The sequence below is a fragment of the Neomonachus schauinslandi genome, chromosome 5 (genome assembly GCF_002201575.2).
Source record: "Neomonachus schauinslandi chromosome 5, ASM220157v2, whole genome shotgun sequence".
In the NCBI taxonomy this organism is placed as follows: domain Eukaryota; kingdom Metazoa; phylum Chordata; class Mammalia; order Carnivora; family Phocidae; genus Neomonachus; species Neomonachus schauinslandi.
The window spans coordinates 49,694,587-49,712,607 of record NC_058407.1 but is presented as its reverse complement, the minus strand read 5'-3'; the positions used below and the strand labels follow the sequence as shown (position 1 = coordinate 49,712,607).

Below are 18,021 nucleotides of genomic sequence, written 5' to 3'. Positions count from 1 at the left end.
TGCAAATGCCAGGGTTCAAGCGATCATCTTTTGACCCTGAAGATTTAAAATCACTAGTCTTCTCTCACTATCAGAAACTGATTCTTAAAGTGAACATGGACTCTTTGCTTCTCAAATAGTTGTTGGAAAAGTAGAAAATGACATTCTCTATCTTTTGCTTAAAAAACTTTGTGTTAGCAGACAGGTAAAATCTTCTGGATTTTGGAGCTAATTAAACATGAATCAACAATGTATTTAAGAACATTCGATAATATCTAGCCTTTCATGGATCTTACTCTGCTAGTCAAGGTACTTTGCTCATAGAGCCTGATAAAGTGTCCAAACTACATTGGACACACACACACACACACACACACACACTCACTCAGTTTTACTTTACTTGCAATCATATATATGGCAAGTAAAACAAGTTATTTGATTTGAAATGGAGCAGCAAGTAGAATTTTTATTGCAAAGTTGGCAAAAAACTTGAGCCATTCTTTTCTAAATACGCTTAAGGCTTAAGGGGAAAATGACAGATTTGTTGTGCTTGTCATAAAGGTGCTTTATGATTTTATAAAAAAAAAAAAAGCAAGCCTTTGTTCCTGAAAACAATTCAGTCACACTAAAAAGGAAAGCCAACAAATTAACTCCACTCATAAAATGCTGTCTTTTGCTTTTCTGATAAAGGATGTGGGAAGGATCATCAATCATGTAGAGGCAGTGATGAGTGCTGGTGTGACAGCCAAGCCCAGGTTAAGTCAGACCAGAATGGGTTTGAATCCCGTATAGCCTTTATGAGCTCTGGGTCCTGGGCAGGTTACGCAGCTGAGTCTTTCTTTTCTTTCTTTCTTTTTTAAAGATTTAATTTATCTGACAGAGAGAGACAAAGCGAGAGAAGGAACACAAGGTGGGGGAGTGGGAGAGGGAGAAGCAGGCTTCCCGCTGAGCAGGGAGCCCAATGCAGGGCTTCATCCCAGGACCCTGGGATCATGACCTGAGCCAAAGGCAGACGCTTAACGACTGAGCCTCCCAGGCACCTCGCTTTCTTTTCTATAAAATGGGCATAGATGCCACGGGGTCGCTTTAAGGATTAAGTGAAACACACATATAAACTGCTTATTGTCATGCCTGGTACAAAGTAGATACAAATCCTTGTAGTAAAACTGCAAAAGAAAACAATATCGAAACGACTTTAATGACAACTGCACATGACAGAAGCAACCAGCGTTCTCCGACTTGAGAGGCAGGTGGGCTGCGTGGCTGGGTATGCGCTCTGGTTTCTGATTGGCTGACGTCTCAGAGCTTCAGGAGCCTGTTTCCAGCGCAAGGTTGTTTCACTTTATTTGCTATAATAAATTGCTCCACATTATAGCAATAACATCAATAAAAGTCATGCCTGATGCTAATGTGCTATGAATGTCTCATCAGGAACTTCAGAAAATTCGTCTAAAACTGCTCACCACATCCAAAATCAGAGAGACTCATTTCTCAGTCAATTAGGTATGAAGAGTGAGTGAGGCTTCAGCCAAGTGTGAAAGGCTCTGGTGCAACGTTTCCCCAGATGAAGGCCTGCTTCTTACTACTTAGGTTCTCACAAGGTGAGGGAGACAGAAGAGAGCTTTGGACAAAGATAGTGAGAAACATCAGTAAACCCCTGCACGGCCTCAGTTTCACTAACAGTACCTATGTGTTTGGTTTCCTACCTAAGTGCTATAATTGCAGTTGGCGTGAAATTTTGTGGGGGTAGAGCTTGGATTAAGCTATTTAATGAAGCTCTATATGTAAAATAAATAGCAATCATCATAATAATTAGCACTTGTTAGGGTTCATAATTGGTTCTAGGTACTTTACATATACTAGCTCATTTAATCTTTGCAAAATTGCTACAAGGAAGGGAACAAGTGTGCTGTTTTATAGACAAGGAAATGGTACAGAGAGGTCAAGAGAATGGAGGAGTGGAGTAGTGTGGGATCTGAGGCTTTGCTCTTAATCATTTTCCAAGTTAGTGCTTCTTTAGTTCACTCAAGGGCCTTTGCATAAACATCTGTATTCATCATCTCCTTCAAAGGCTCATTTTCTGGAGTGCACAGTGGTTAGCAGAAGATTGTTAGCAGAAGATTGTTTCTGATAGACTCCTTGTTCATTCACTCCACAGAGCCAGGGATTAAATAAACACCTTGTATATGCCAGGAAACATGCTAGGCCTCAGGAGTTTATTACTTCATAACAATAAAAAGGGATTCTGGCCTTCTTTTTTTTTTTTTTTTTAAGTAAATTCTTAAAAAAAATTCTCAATTGGGAATATATGAGTGTTTTCCATGAGGAGACACAAATTTGGTGTGGGGATGATAAATTGTATAAAGGGAACTGTAGCTCTAGATGGGCTGACAAGCAGGTTTGACAAGCTTACGTATCATTCCTCCATCCAGGAACGGCATATAACACTTCTAGCTTTCACCAACAGCTTTAGCTTACGCTGGCTAAAAGTCAGGCCACTCTTGTGGGGGTTTTGGGGAAGTTTCCATTGTGGGTATTAAATGTAATACTTAGTTCCTACATAAAACCATCATAAAGCATAATTTTAAATGATTCTTTGTAGGAATAAAATATGTTGTAGCTGTGTATACATGAATACACTTCAGACAAATTGAGCGTCTAAATATTGACTTTAAAAGAGGAATATAGGGGTGCCTGGGTGGCTCAGATGGTTAAGCATCTGCCTTCTGCTCAGGTCATGATCCCAGGGTTCTGGGATCGAGCCCCACATCAGGCTCCTGGCTCAGCGGGGAGCCTGCTTCTCCTTCTCCCTCTGCCTCTCTCCCTGCTCATGCTCTCTTTCTCTGTATCTCTGTGTCTCAAATGAATAAATAAAAATCTAAAAAAAATAAAATTAAATTAAAAAAATAGAAGAGGAATATATCACAGGCTTAGTTTTTAAATGGATACTTTGCTTTATAGTTATATTCTTATGTATATCAATTTTTTTCTTTAATTTTTTTTTAATTGAAGTATAGTGGACGCACAGTGTTACATTGGTTTCAGGTGTACAACACAGTGATTCGACATGTCTCCATACTATGCTGTGCTCCCCACAAGTGTATCTACCACCTGTCACCATAGAACACCATCACCACACCACCGACTCTATTCTCTACGCTGTCCCTTTTATTTCTGTGACTTCTTCACTCCATAACTGAAGCTGTATCTCTCTCTCCCCTTCACCCATTTTGTCCATCTCCCTACTCTCCTCCCCTTACATATATCAATTTTTAAGAATAAATCTATTGTCGGGGCGCCTGGGTGGCTCAGTTGGTTAAGCAACTGCCTTCGGCTCAGGTCATGATCCTGGAGTCCCGGGATCGAGTCCCGCATCGGGCTCCCTGCTTGGCGGGGAGTCTGCTTCTCCATCTCCCACTCCCCCCTCTCATGTGCTCTCTCTCTCTCGTTCTCTCTGTCTCAAATAAATAAATTAAAAAAAAAAGAATAAATCTATTGTATAAAAAACATAAAGACCATTTTCCCACTTAAAATGTGGACGTAAAATGACTACATGACAGTAGGCTTCAGAGCTGTGGGGGTCTTCAGCAGACGCACTAGAAATAAGTATCTCTAAGGACAGGAAGGGTGTTTTCAAAAACTTAGCATAAGCTCTAGGCATGCTAGGCACTCAGAATGTATTTATTTCATGCAGGCAAAGGGAAGAAAGAATGGAGTGGAAGGCAGGGTCGCTGTGTGTAGCCGGAAGGTTATACACTCCTCCAAGAGAGACCGCTTTCGCAGCCAATTCTGATGGAATAAATCAATGGAATGGAATAAACAGAATAAATGAGAGCAGCCTTAACATTACATGGGGGTTGCAGCAGCCACCCTGAGCCCCAAATATTTTTAGAATAGTAAGTTCTGATGAGTTCTCCCTTAACTTCAGTAATCACAGCTGTTGACAAGAATAATAGCATACTTTCTTTGTCTCATAATGAACAAACTGAGAGGCTCAGTGATCCAATTAAAGGCATAAATGACTTCAGTAGTACCTAGAATCGGTCTAGAGTCTCCAAAATCCCATTTCAGTTTTGTACTTATCAGAGAGAGACATGGAGACACATCAGTCCTACTCTTCTCTCGGTAGGGCCACACTGGGGTTCAGGAGGTGGGTGCAAGTGCTCTCTTGTGCATATAGCTTCTTGTTCTTCACATTGATTCTGTAGTGTAGTTCCACTATTTTTAGTGCTGCACTAGATCTGTCTGAGGGATTGGTTATACCTAAAATTTCATTTTCAGGGTTACATTTATATTGTCAAAGTTGAAGCGGACGGCCCCCATTTCATATGCCCAGTTGAGAACTATTTTTGCCTTAACCACTGACATAAATGCAATCCAACAGAGTGTAGTGAGGCACTTCATGTGACCTCATTGCTCTTTCTTGAAGCTACCACTCCTTGGCCACAAACATTGCCTCTTTGGTCTTTATGCATTAATCATTAGCTTCGTTATCTTGGGGGCATTTGTGGATGAGCCTAGTTTATGGATATTAAAGCATAAAAACTTCAATTCACATTCTATAAATGGGGGCTGAAATGTTCAAAGCTGTTCTACCAAAGCAGTTATAAATCTAGAGCCTGAGGAAAGGAGGGAATTTAACACATTTATATATTCTGCTTTTCTTTTTGGTTTGGTTACCCAGACATCTTGGACCATGCAGGAATTCCAAAAGTTACTAAATTAAGAGACATTATTTTAGTCTTGCAAAACGGCTTATAGATGCATAGTGGACAGATAGGAGTATAGTCTTAAAAGGAAATAAATAAGATTTTTGTTAGTTAAACAGATTATTGTGAAAACTGAATCCACAGTATACTAAAATGTAGAGAGCCTATGTGCATTTCTATGCTTGTCTAATTATTCATGGTGGGGGTGAGACACATTCATTGAGTACTTATTACGTGCCTGGGACTATACTAGATATAATAAATATGTTCTTTTATTTAATACTTCAAATAATCCTATATTTTATAGATATCCTTATTTCCATTTTACAGATGAAGAAACCTAAGATTGCAGAGAGTTTAAGTAACTTGCCCCATTCACATAGCTAGTTAAGTGCTGGAGGTGGGACTGACTCCATCTATTTGAAACATGACATAGAAACTTGGCAATGACACTTAAGAGACTTTTGTCACACCTGTAAGCCATTTGACAATACAATTTCCTAATGTCTTTTTAAAATTCTGCCTTAAAAAAAAAAGTCACTTTTACTTACAACTTATGGTTATTCCAAGTTCCACATTGTGCTTCTTAGGGAGCTTCACGTGAAATGTCCCACTACTTGGGATGACAGACTCTGGAATTTCAAAACAAAGAAGAGGATGTTTGTAGGAGACCGGGAAGCATGGAGCACCAATCCATGAAAATGCATCAGGAATTCTTGTATCATAAGCATCTGAAGTTAAAGTTGAAGGAACTGAAGTAAGGCGAATGCCTGTAAAATCCTGATAAATTATGTTGCTGGTGAAGAACAGATGTCCTGCCCAAAGGCAGCTGTGTGTCATTCACAGCAACACCTGAGTTCAGTATTACTGAGGTGTCATTTGGGCAACTTTTGAGCCAAATTCACCTGGAATGCAAGTTACAAATACAGATTTCATTCATTCATTCATTCATTCATTCATTCATTCATTCATTCATCAGAGGGACAGAGAGCACAAGCGGGGGGAGCGGCAGGTAGAGAGAGAAGCAGGCTCCCCGCTGAGCAAGAGCCCAATGTCGGATTCAATCCCAGGACCCTGGGACCATGACCTGAGCCGAAGGCAGACGCTTAACGGCTGAGCCACCCAGGCGTCCCACAAATACAGATTCCTGAATCATCCCAGATCTACTGAATCAGAATTTCTGAAGATAAAGCCTAGAAATCTGCATTTTAAGCATGTTCTCCAGGTGATTCTTAGGCATACCAAAATTTAAGAACCATAGGTCTCGTTATTTTCTTTGTTTCTCTTCAACCACGTTTCCCCAGAGTTACCTATTCAGCAATACTTTTTCTTCAACCGTTGTCTGAAGGTAGCTGGAGAATAGGTTTTAGGAGAAATTTCAGTTAGATGTGATGGTTGTTGATTTGGGGGGCAAGGAGGTGCCTTAATTTGTAATATAAAGAGGGAAAAGTATACTTCAAGAAGTAGAAACAAGAGTGATACTCAGAATATTTCTCAACCAGAATGGTATTGGCCACAACCAGTCAGACCGGATGCTGCCTGTGGGGCTGGAACACAGGACTCTGGGAGGCCTGCACCAAGGATTGCCCTTTACTTTCTGGATCCTGGGGAGCTCCAGGAGGTCTCAGAGAGGAGCAGGAGGGCAGGGGGCACTGGAACAGAGTGAAGGTGGGCTCAGACACTGGCCAACCAGTACAGAGTTAACTAACATTGCTGTAACAGAAAGAGAACCAGCGTGCACTGGTTGAATCTCAACCGTGGAGAGAACTAAGTTGATTTTACCAGGACTTGAATAGTATTTGAGAAAAGAAAGAACTGCTACAAATTCTTAAATACACTCTTCTTAAAATTCCTTTAACAGTCTGGGAAACCTTCAATTAGAGAGAAGGTTAAAAAGAAAATACCCTCTGAAGAGATAACATCTATTCACACTAAGCTGCTAATGACTGTAATCCTTTCTTTCTTTCTTTTTTTTTTTAAATTTTTATTTATTTGACAGAGAGAGACAGCGAGAGAGGGAACCCAAGCAGGGGGAGTGGGAGAGGGAGAAGCAGGCTTCCCGCCGAGCAGGGAGCCCGATGCGGGGCTCGATCCCAGGACCCTGGGATCATGACCTGAGCCGAAGGCAGATGCTTAACGACTGAGCCTCCCAGGCACCCTGACTGTAATCCTTTCTTGAAGGTTTTGGAAAGGGGTGGAAGGGGCGCATGAAGGGAAACATTAGCACAAGGGGAGGTTTGTGGGACGGCGGAACTAAACCATTTTTACTGCTTGATTTTGCTCAATGCTAGCTCCCTGACCCACACACAAGGAATTAACTACAACTATGCGGCCCCTGGTTCAATTTGTTAATCACATATTTAACACATTTCCCATCTCTGCAAAGCACAGGGGAAGGTTGGGACTGCCTCATGGAAACAGAGCTAGAGTACTCCTTTCTCCTGCCTTAACTTGCTCTTCCAGGCCCTTTATACTTTCCCAGGAGAAATGTAGGCAGTAAACCTTTTACAAGACCAGAATCTCATCTTCCAACTCAGGAGATTTGCCAGAGACTGTTAAACTGGAAAACACAATAAAAATTTGATTTCTCTGGGCCCTCTGGGCTTTTAGGATGCCGCCTGTAAAAAAGTGTCACCAAGCTGCCCCTCACAGTCCCAGCTGTTGTGCCAAGTAAAGGCAAGTCTTCTCTTTTTGGGCCTTTTCTTTCCTTCCAGTGCTTTGCACACTTCCCAAGAAAGCTAGGGAGGTTGCTGCTTCTAGCCCCTCACACTTGTCTTTCTTTCATTTTTTTAAGTTTTTATTTAAATTCCATTTAGTTAACATACAGCATAATGTTAGTTTCAGTTTAATGATTCAACACTTCCATACAACACGCGGTGCTCATCACAAGTGCCCCCCTTAATCCCCATCCCCTACTTCCCCCATCCTCCTCCCCACTCTGGTAACCATCAGTTTGTTCTCTATAGTGAAGAGTCTGTTTCTTGGTTTGTCTCTCTCTCTCTCGTTTTTGCCCCTTTGTTTATTTGTTTTGTTTCTTAAATTCCCCATATGAGTGAGATCATATGGTATTTGTCTCTCTCTGACTTATTTCGCCCAGCACCCTCCCACTCTCCTTAAACCTTCCGTGAATGTCACAGACTGTGTGAGTGGACGTCTTTGGCTTCGCTCTTGTCCTCAGCTAACACTCTGATATACTGGAAAGGACCCACATAGATTTGTTTGTTTATTCATTAAGAATTTATACCCTTGGGCACTTGGGTGGCTCAGTCGGTCAAGCATCTGCCTTTGGCTCAGGTCACGATCCCAGGGTCCTGGGATCAAGTCCCACACTGGGCTCTTTGCCCTCTGCCCCTCCCCCCATCCTTGTGCTCTCTCTCTCTCTGTCTCTCAAAAATAAATAAATAAAATCTTAAAAAAAAAAAAGGAATTTATACCCTTCCCATTTCCCAATAGGACTTGAGATAGATAAAATTATTTCCCCTAACAGATTTCAAAAAGACTGGCTAGTTTTGCTACATTGGGGTAGAAAAAGGAATGAGGTAAGTTAACAACACGTAGGTGCTTTATTTCCTCGCTTTGGAGGCTGCAGCTATCATAAATATTTACTTCCAAGATATTCCTCAAATCTGGGCCTTCCCTCTGTTTCCTAAGTCCTCTGTGTTCCCCCTTCCAATAATGGAAGGCTAATTCTCACCTTCTTCCCACCCCTAACGTGACAGTTTACGAATGTGGAATTAGCATGCAGACTGGGGGTAGAGAGGGCATTTGAAGTGGCCCCATTTTGCTCTTGGGCACCAACAGCCAGTCTGCAGAGAGAAGGGAGAAACAAACAGGAGTACAAAAGGAGTGTGCATGAGGTCTTGGAGAGTGCCTGTGCTTGGCCTTGACAGCCCTCATGTCTGGTTCTAGGCCTTCCTGGGGCTGCCTGCATATTCTGTCTTCTCGGGCTGTGAAACTCCTATGTGCTTCCAGTAAATGCCCCTTCTCTGTCTGAATTAGCTCAGTGCATGTCTATTGCTTGCAACTGAAAAACGATCTCTGATGAACACATTGGTCTAGCAGAGGAAACGGGATAGGAGCTAAGCAGAAAGCCTCCACAGAAATGTTCATGGGTGTGGTAGGAATTTGAGTACCCAGATAAAACACACAAGTGGTCCATAAGTAAATGCATAAGAAGCTTTAGAGGCACAAACAGCTTCACTCGTTATGGAACTCATTTCATGTATGTTTGTTTTAGTGTTATGTGTTTTTTACCCAAATTCCCTGTGCAAGGGGAGGGGAGAATATGGCATGCTCGTATGTGTGTATATGCGTATTCATGTAGGTATGTAACGGCTTGTCCATGATGCTATACAAATAAGATCTTGAAACCCCAAGGGCCAGGATTCATTGATCAAGAGTTAGTTACCATAGCAACATTTTGCTTTTATAAATTTTTAATGCAGGGAACCTTGACCAAGATTAACATTGTTAATGATGCTGGAGGAGATATTATCACTTCCTGGAAAACAGTAATGAATCATGTTTGACTACATAAGATTTGAAATATCATAATGATGAACAAATATCAACAAATGAATCTCTTTGATCAGCTGTGGCTTCAATTTAATCTTTACATGCCAACATGATTTATTTTATATTTGGTAATTTTTTTGCCTACACAGTTATTTGGTGGTTAAAGCAAAGGCATATTTAATTTGGTGTTTCTTATAGAAATATTAGTAAAGAGGAAAAAAAGATATTTGGAGAAACAATAGGTTTAGAATAAGTAAATAGAATGTTTATTTTGTTAGACTCCCATGTGATTATTTTGTGCTTCCCTCATTTTGTTTTATCTTTGTTAATGCTATAATTAAAAACACATTTGGGTAAACAAAGGCTTCCTTCTTTCCAATTGGTCTGTTTTTTCTGCCTGAAGCATTCACTGTTGGCACAGTAAGATAATCACCACATCATAATTCATTATGGACATCCTTGTGAGATTCGGAAAATTAAGAGATTCTAAGGGGGGCTGGTAAATGTAAATGCTTAACTCCCCCCCACTCAGAGGAAAGCACTGGGGGTTCTAGTAATGATGACAAACATCATTTGATAGGATTTTCACTGGGACTTCTTTCCAGAACAAAGCTCTATCTTTTCCAACAAAATAACTTCAGAGTTAAAGCAGAATCTTCAAGTATTTACAATTTTTTTAGACTGGTATTTAAAAGATAGTATTGAAAAAAGGCAAAATGTAAATTGTGTATATATTATGAATATAGCTTTTTTTTTTTAAAGATTTTATTTATTTATTTGACAGAGACACAGCGAGAGCGGGAACACAAGCAGGGGAGGTAGGAGAGGGAGAAGCAGGCTTCTCGCAGAGCAGGGAGCCCGATGTGGGACTCGATCCCAGGACCCTGGGATCATGACCTGAGCCGAAGGCAGATGCTTAACGACTGAGCCACCCAGGCGCCCCTGAATATAGCTTTATAAAATTACATTTATGGTAAAGGACATTGGTAAAGAAATATAAAAAAATTTAACTTTTGTTTTTTAGAGTGATGAGGCTATGAATCATTTCAGCTTTAAAAAGAATTCCATAAATGTTACCACGATGTTGTTTGTACAGTAGTACCCATTTAAAGAGATAGATTTAGGCAAGAGTGTACTCACAGTCAAGCTTCTTAAACACTCTCTATGTCACTTAAAATATTTATAAAATAGAGGTGCTTTATCTCTGAGACCAACAGCTTGGGAATTAATATCTGGGTATAATATATTTTTGAGGAAGAATTTTAGAAATAGGTGGCCCACGTCCATACTATTAAGAGTGAATCCAAAAGGATAGGCCAGTCTTGAAATAGCTCATGTCCAGAGATTTCCTACCAATGTTCCAAGTTCCCAAATGGCTAAAAAAGAGCTTTTCTTATTCCAGCAGTTTCCAACAGATGCCAGTCGATTAGTAAGGACTAGCTAGAGTGTTTTATTGGGGATTGTGATGTTGTGTCTGGGCTCAGCAGGAGGATACTGAAGTCAATTAATGATATCAGCTATGAACAAGGGAAGAGAGAATGATAGGATGTGAGCATACTTTTTTCTGGCCCTATTCTACATCATTTCTATCCATATGAAATGGATTGAATTATGGAACAACCAGAGCAAGGGAGAAGACCTTAGTTCCCTTTTTTCCTGTCTCTTATTCAAGCAAGCTTGGTATGGAATAAAGTGAGTTTAATAGACATAGTTTCTATTTCTTAGGAGCCTAAACCAAGGATATTAAAGTATTTAATCAACAAATATTAAAGTATACATAAAGTATGGATTAAACAATGAACAAATATTGAGGATGCACATAAAATAAAAATGCATTTATTGCACGAGTAAATACTTAGATACTGTTTGTGGAAGAGGTCAAATCGTGCTGGCCATTCACTATGGGAGTGTTTCAAGGAAATGCTGCTCAACATCATACAGTACACAGGATAGTCACCTCCCCTCGACAAACAGTGACAGTAGGGCAGAGGTTCAGAAATTCTGCTCTTTCATCCTGGAAACTCTGACACTTCTTTGAAGAGGCAGTGTAACATGACATGAAAAAGACAGGTGCAAGTCAACAGACCTGGGATCTACTATTCACTTTGCTGTATGACCTTGAGTTTCCCCACCCAAACTTCAGTTTCCCCATTTATAAATAAATGAAGGTATTGGATTGTAAGAGTCACTTCACGGCTAATGTTGTGTGCTTGTAGTAAGTACATTCTGGGGCTTCTGGACAGCCTTCTTTGAAAACCATACCCTCGCCACCATCTGACTGATCCTTACAGGGTCCTTCTACCAGATTCCTGCTTGGCCGCAGCTACCAAACCTAAGAATTAGAAACTTGAACTGACTGGTACTGGCTGGGCACTTTAGCAAAGATGGAGCAATCAAGTACAATCAAAAGTCAGAAAAAACTTGTGCAGAGGGCGCCTGGGTGGCTCAGTTGGTTAAGCGACTGCCTTCGGCTCAGGTCATGATCCTGGAGTCCAGGGATTGAGTCCCGCATCGGGCTCCCTGCTCGGCAGGGAGTCTGCTTCTCCCTCTGACCCTCCTCCCTCTCATGCTCTCTGTCTCTCATTCTTTCTCTCTCAAATAAATAAATAAAATCTTTAAAAACAAAAAAACAAAAAAACAAAAAAAAAAACTCGTGCAGAGACAAATAGAGCAGATATGCAGAAACACGCAGCACTGAGAGACCAGGAACCCCAGAGAAACAGTGGGTACGGGATCAGTTCTTTTTTTTTTTTTTTTTTTAGAGAGCGAGCGAGAGAGAAACAGCATGAGAGGGGAGAGGGTCAGAGGGAGAAGCAGGCTCCCCGCTGAGCCGGGACCCCGATGTGGGACTCGATCCCAGGACCCCGGGACCATGACCCGAGCCGAAGGCAGACGCCCAACCATCTGAGCCACCCAGGCGCCCCGGGATCAGTTCTTGATGCAAACTGAAGTTCCTGGTTCCAGTCCCTCAGGAGAGACAACTGCATTTCATTCATTCATTTATTCACCAAGTCTTGGCTGAGAGTCTCCCGCATTCCAAGTGCTCTTCTGGGTGCTGGGATACATTCATGAACAAAAGGCACAAAGTCTCTGACAACATAGATTTTTTCCACTGGAGAAAACAAGACAATAAATAAATCCACAACATAACATCAGAGCTGAGAAAGACTAAGAACCATATATCTGTGCAAGGGGACAGAGTGATAGATGGTGAGGGAATGATTCTCTGAACAAATGATATTTGAGCAAAGACCTGAATGAAGTGAGCAGACCACGTGAACATGGTAGGGAAGACTACCCAGGCGGGGGAAAGTGTGGTGATCCTTTGATAGGATTGCGTTTGGCGTGTCAAGAGCAGCAAGTTCATACTCCCTTCCTCATTCCAAGTACTGCCCTCCTGAGAGATTCCACTGTGTGCAAGGTCTTTCCATCATGCTGCATTTACAATTCCCAGACCTCTGGTTGAATAATATTCACCTCCACTCTATATCACTTCAGCAGCTCACTACCTGAGCCTTACTTGACCTCTGAAATGCTAAGCTCTAATATGCCACTTTGACCTCAACCTCCTGCCATTGGCTCCCTCCTCAACTTTCTCTTGCTATACCCATTTCTCTTTCCAGATACTCCTAGATCCGTCAGTCTTCTCTTTCTTCTCAGTCTATCAAGTGGATCCATTATTGACTTCCCCCTCTGCAACCTGGATTCCTTCAAGGCAGTATGTCTAGTGGTTAGAGTGTGGCCTTTGGAGCCAGACTGCCTGGGTGAAAATCCCAGCCCTACCATTAACTACGAATCTGGTAGAAGGCCCAGTTTTCTGGGGATGTAAATCATAGTAACCTCCATTGCTGTTATATGTGAGCGAATACACACATAGTGCTTAGAAGAGTGACATGCCATAGAGCAAGCATTTGATAAATATTATTGTGATTATCACCATATTTATTCCTTTGCTCTTCTTGCAACAATTTGAACTGCTATGACTTTAGTTTTCTTCCTGTTGAATCTTCTCCAGAAATCTCCATTTCTGGCTCGGTCTAATCACCTACCACCTCTGCTGTTATTCCTCAGTAGCCGAGGTCATCTGACAAAAAAACTACTTGACCAATGCAGGTTGACAGGGCTATCCACTTAGAGCTTCTGGACTCTGCCTGGTCCACTACCCAGCTTGAAAATCCCTTTATAGGAGTCTGGTTAGCTTTCTCACTCATTTCCCCATTAGCTATTCTAAACCATCATTCTTTTCAACTCCCCAAGATGCTGATTCTTTTACCTTCGCTTGACAGTTCTTACATGAAACCCTAAACTCAGATAAAAACGTATTTATATTCTCACATCCTTCTCTTTAAACTCACAAGAGGCAGTGGCCAACCTTCTGTCTTAGACCTACCTATGTTCTAGATAACTTTCCCTCTCATCCTTTTTGGGACCCATACCCATCAATTATCTTTTTTCTCCCTCATTCACTTCAGGCCACAAACATGCTCAGATCTCTCCAATATCAACAAAACAAAATAACTCCCCTCTGGAATCTGAAGCCTTTTCTACCGTTTATCCCATCCTTTTTCATCCACAGCGACACTTCCTAACATTGCCACATGTTCCCCAGGGCAAAACTGATTTTGATTGAGAACCACTGGTTAAGAGGATAAAGCAATATAAAAGAGTGCCCAGTATGTAATAATGCTGGAGCAGTTCTAAAAAGAGAAGTACACAGTGGCCTCCGTCTTTTTTATCCATTCACTGCATTTGTCTAGCCATACCCTGTTCTAAAACCCAGTTCCTTGGCAGAAAGCAAGCATAGCTTGTCTGAAGCTCTCTACCCTTTCCTTGCCCCTCAGCTTACTACAGTCTGACTTCTGCCCCCCAAATTCCCTGAAACTACTCTGCAATGAGTTTTTTCCTAATTGCCAAATGCAGTGGACCTTTCCTGCCTTATATTACTTGAATTCTCTCAAGCACCTTTACGCTATTGACCATGACCTTGAAATTCTTGCTTTGGCTTCCAAAATGCCACCTTTTTTGGTTCTCCTTCCACTTCTGACTGCATCTTTATTATCTTCTTTGCTAGCATCCTTCCCCTTTCAATTTTAGTTTAGTCTCTCCTCGGGCAGAGGAGAGCACTCGTTCCTCAGTGCTCGCTTGTATTCCAATGACTTTACCAATCACTGACATGGCAGTCCCTTCTCAGGGCTGCTCTCTGGCCCAGACGCCCCTGTCCTAGGCTCCAGGAGGTATTGCTGGCAATCCCCTGGGCACTTCCTTTTACATTCCAGTGGCAACACACATTCAGTAAGTCTGTTCTTATCTTCCAACAGGTTCTTGCTCTCGTCTAATTGGTTCTGAGATTTTGAGGATATTAATCCTTTCCATTTTCCCTTTAAAGGTAGATCTGAAGGTAGCACAGTGCCTAGCATTTAGTGACTGGTGCTCGATAATTGTCTTTTGAATTCAGGAATGGATCTGCTTGTCCTTTCCCCCCCTAGAATTGGCAGTAGATTTGCCAATTCAGGTCTAAAATAGAATTTGTTGTTATCCTCAGATTTCCATTCTTCATGTCTTCCTCTCCTTAAAGTCATCTCTATTTACTCAATTACTGACCCTTCCACCTCAGGAGTCGTCCATGATCTTCCCTTTCTCTCATCTTCCATATTCATTCCATAAGCAACGTCTGTTAGCCCTGCTTCAAGCCATGTCCTAAATTTCACTCTTTGTCACTATCTCTAGCTCTACCACCTTGCTCAAGCTGCCATCATTTTTTACCTCCAACCACTGCAACTTCCTAACTAGGTTTTCTGCTTCTGCTATCCTTTCAGAAGGATCTCTAACACATCCATCAGGATAGCTCACTACCATCCATAAAATGCTCGATGACGTCATTACACTTGGAAGGTAAATTCTTTATATCAAGGCACTGCAGTAATTGGCCTCTTCCAATTTCTCTCATCCCATCTCCAATTCCAAATCTAATCCTCATCCCCAACTTCCTTATGCTACATAAAGAGTGCCCCCCCTTTTAAAGATTTATTTATTTATTTGAGAGAGAGAGAGAGTGCGTGTGCCTGCATGAGTGGGGGGAAGGGCAAAGGGAGAGGGAGAGAGAATCTGAAGCAGACTCCACACTGAGTTTGGAGCCTGATGTGGGGCTTGATCCCATGACTATGAGATCATGACCTGAGCGGAAATCTGGAGTTGGACGCTTAACCGGCTGAGCTACCCAGGTGCCCCGGTAAGAGCCTTTCTGCTATTTCTCAAACCCACCCAGCTTATTATGCTGGCTTATTTCTTTTATACTGGCTGCTCCTTCTACCTGGAATACTCTGCGCCCAGATTCCCACAGAGCTGGCTCCTTTCCAACCTTCAAATCTCTGCTCAAATGTCACTTCTTCCAAGAGTCACCCCATGAAAATAGCTCCCTACAGCCATCCTCTAATTCCCCATCCTGCTTTATTTTCCTCAGAGCACTTATTACTGTCTACATTTATATTTAACTTAAAAATCAACTTTCTGTAATATCACAAGCTTCATGAAGGAAGGAATTTTTTTTCCCTTCCATGCCTACTGTTGCATCTCCAATGGACCCATAGTAAACACTCAGCAAGTATTTGTTGGGATAATGCAATCTCTATGTCCAAAGGCACATCTTTAATGATTGGTAAAGATTATTGGCTCTGTGAGGTAGTATTTCACTGTGTGAAGACAATTTTATTAAATGGAAGTTAGCACCAACCTCTATAACCCACACACCTGTTAGCTACTGACGAGGATTCCCTTCCTGACCAAACCTAAGTCAGGCTCCTCTTCTCAACTAGGCCTTGTCTTTGGCCTACTCCTTGGCCTGCTGAGCCCAGTTTAAGTGGAAATCCTGCTCAATCAGTTTATTGAGAATCCCTCCACCCTTGAATAGACAATCAAATTCCTCATCCCCACACCCTTGATATTGAATCAAGTTCCTGTTAGTCAGTTTCCATTCCATGATTCCTTCACCCTTACCTTGCTTGGTGGCCATAAATTCCCAGCTGCCCTTACTGTTTTGGGACTTGAGTTCAATCTCTCTTCCCTGTTCCAAGACTTGATCTCTCTTTAAATAGTCTTGAAAAAAGTCTTCCTTGTTTTTAACAAGTGTCTGGTGCAATTTCTTTTTAACACTAGAGACCGAATATTTACTGGCTGGGTTTGTATAAATCCACCTAATGAATTTTCTTTGTTCCCTGCCAAATTTTCATATGTTCTTTGCAGTGGGAAGGGTCAAATAGAGGCTTTTCTTGTCTGTGTGACAGAAGAATATGGTTTCTCTAGCATATAGGGGCAAATCAGGAAGAATAAAGGCTACATGATTTTTTTTTAATCACCTTTATAGTAGCTATTACTTATTCATTTTGTCACATTTATTTTCAACTGTTCTTAATGGTGACATTTTAATGAATAGTTCAAAAACAATGGCTCAATACAAAATGACATCCCAAATCTCCTAAACAAAAATGTGTTCAGTATGTAAAAAAAAATAGTACCACTTCTGCCACATAATCCGTATCATTCACATGCACTCCACTACCGTCTCTGCAGCTGAATTGCGATTATATGATCATACCTGCAACATCAAACTCTATTTCCAGTGTGACCTTGCTTGTGATTGAAGAGTCTCGGAGGAGCTGGTTGGCTTCCTCAAAGGTGCTGTCTTCAGTTGGAATCCCATTAATGGCCATCACTCTGTCTCCGATCTGTAGCACCCCACATCTATATTTAGAACCACATATTAGAGGTTGTAGACAGAGCAAATAATTATCAAGTTGATGTTGCCAAATCTATTTTGTTTGATCCTTGTGAAATAGCATACCCATTTGGTCTTGTTTGTTCAAGGATGTGGGCATCATATTAGGTCAACTGCAAGGTCTTGCACTCTTGCATTTGATGGCTACAGATGTGAGCAAGGGAATCTTGATATATCCCAGAGAAGTGATTAATAATTTAGCACTGTGGTATTCTTATAATCTGATCTGGACCAATATATAGTAATGGTGAATGTACAGTCCCCCCACAGCAGAGAAATTATTATAATAAAGTTTGAACTTCAGAGATATTTTCCCTTTTAATTAACATGGCCGCCAGTCCCTGATGGAAAAAAATCTGCTAGATAAAGGCATCTGTGCTCGTTATTCTTCTCAAAACTTATCAAGAACATAACATTTTATTGTTAGAACAGAGAGTTCATTACATCCTGCATTTCCTGCATTGAGCACTGTTCCATAATTTATTAGCTATTCAAAGACAGTCGGCACAAGAAATGCACAGAAATAGACGCTGTGAAAGAGTGTCTTACCTCTCTGCTGGGCTGTCAGCTTCAATATAGGAAATCAGAGGTGGAGAAGAGAGCGTCTCTGTGGCAAACACACTGCCCTGCAGTTGGATCCCAAATCCTGTGACAGGATCTGCTGTCAGCACAACTTCTGTGGTTTCTGTGTGAACGACCTGCCCAGCCAAGCCCACTGTGCTTGAGGCTAAAGACACTAGAGGAACAAACACACAAAAAAATGACTTTAGGTTGAAGCAAGCACCAGGAATACCAGCATTTCTTTCTTTTTATTATTAGAGAGACAGAGAGAGAGAGAAAGAGAAAGGGGGAGGGGACAGAGAGAATCTCAAGCAGGCTCCATGCACAGCACAGAGCCCGATGCAGGGCTAGATCTCATAACCCTGAGATCATGGCCTGAGCTGAAATCAAGAGTTGGACGCTTAACCAACTGAGTCACCCAGGCACCCTGGAATACCAGCATTTCTGACACAGATCATGTCTCTGGAAAAAAAAAAAAAAAGCTCA

The 18,021-nt window shown here is 41.5% G+C and overlaps 1 protein-coding gene across 3 annotated transcripts in view; it reads right to left on the bottom strand.

Moving 5' to 3' along the window:
* Positions 1-18,021, bottom strand: part of GRIP1 (glutamate receptor interacting protein 1) — a 391,246-nt gene that overhangs the window by 62,908 nt on the left and 310,317 nt on the right. For all 3 annotated transcript variants that reach the window (XM_044915371.1, XM_044915372.1, XM_021678544.2), the window contains 3 exons: positions 17,524-17,710; positions 16,795-16,940; positions 5,240-5,320 (listed from right to left, as the gene is read on the bottom strand). In XM_044915371.1, coding sequence (XP_044771306.1) covers positions 5,240-5,320; positions 16,795-16,940; positions 17,524-17,710 — 414 coding nt within the window. The remainder of the gene's footprint in view (positions 1-5,239; positions 5,321-16,794; positions 16,941-17,523; positions 17,711-18,021) is intronic.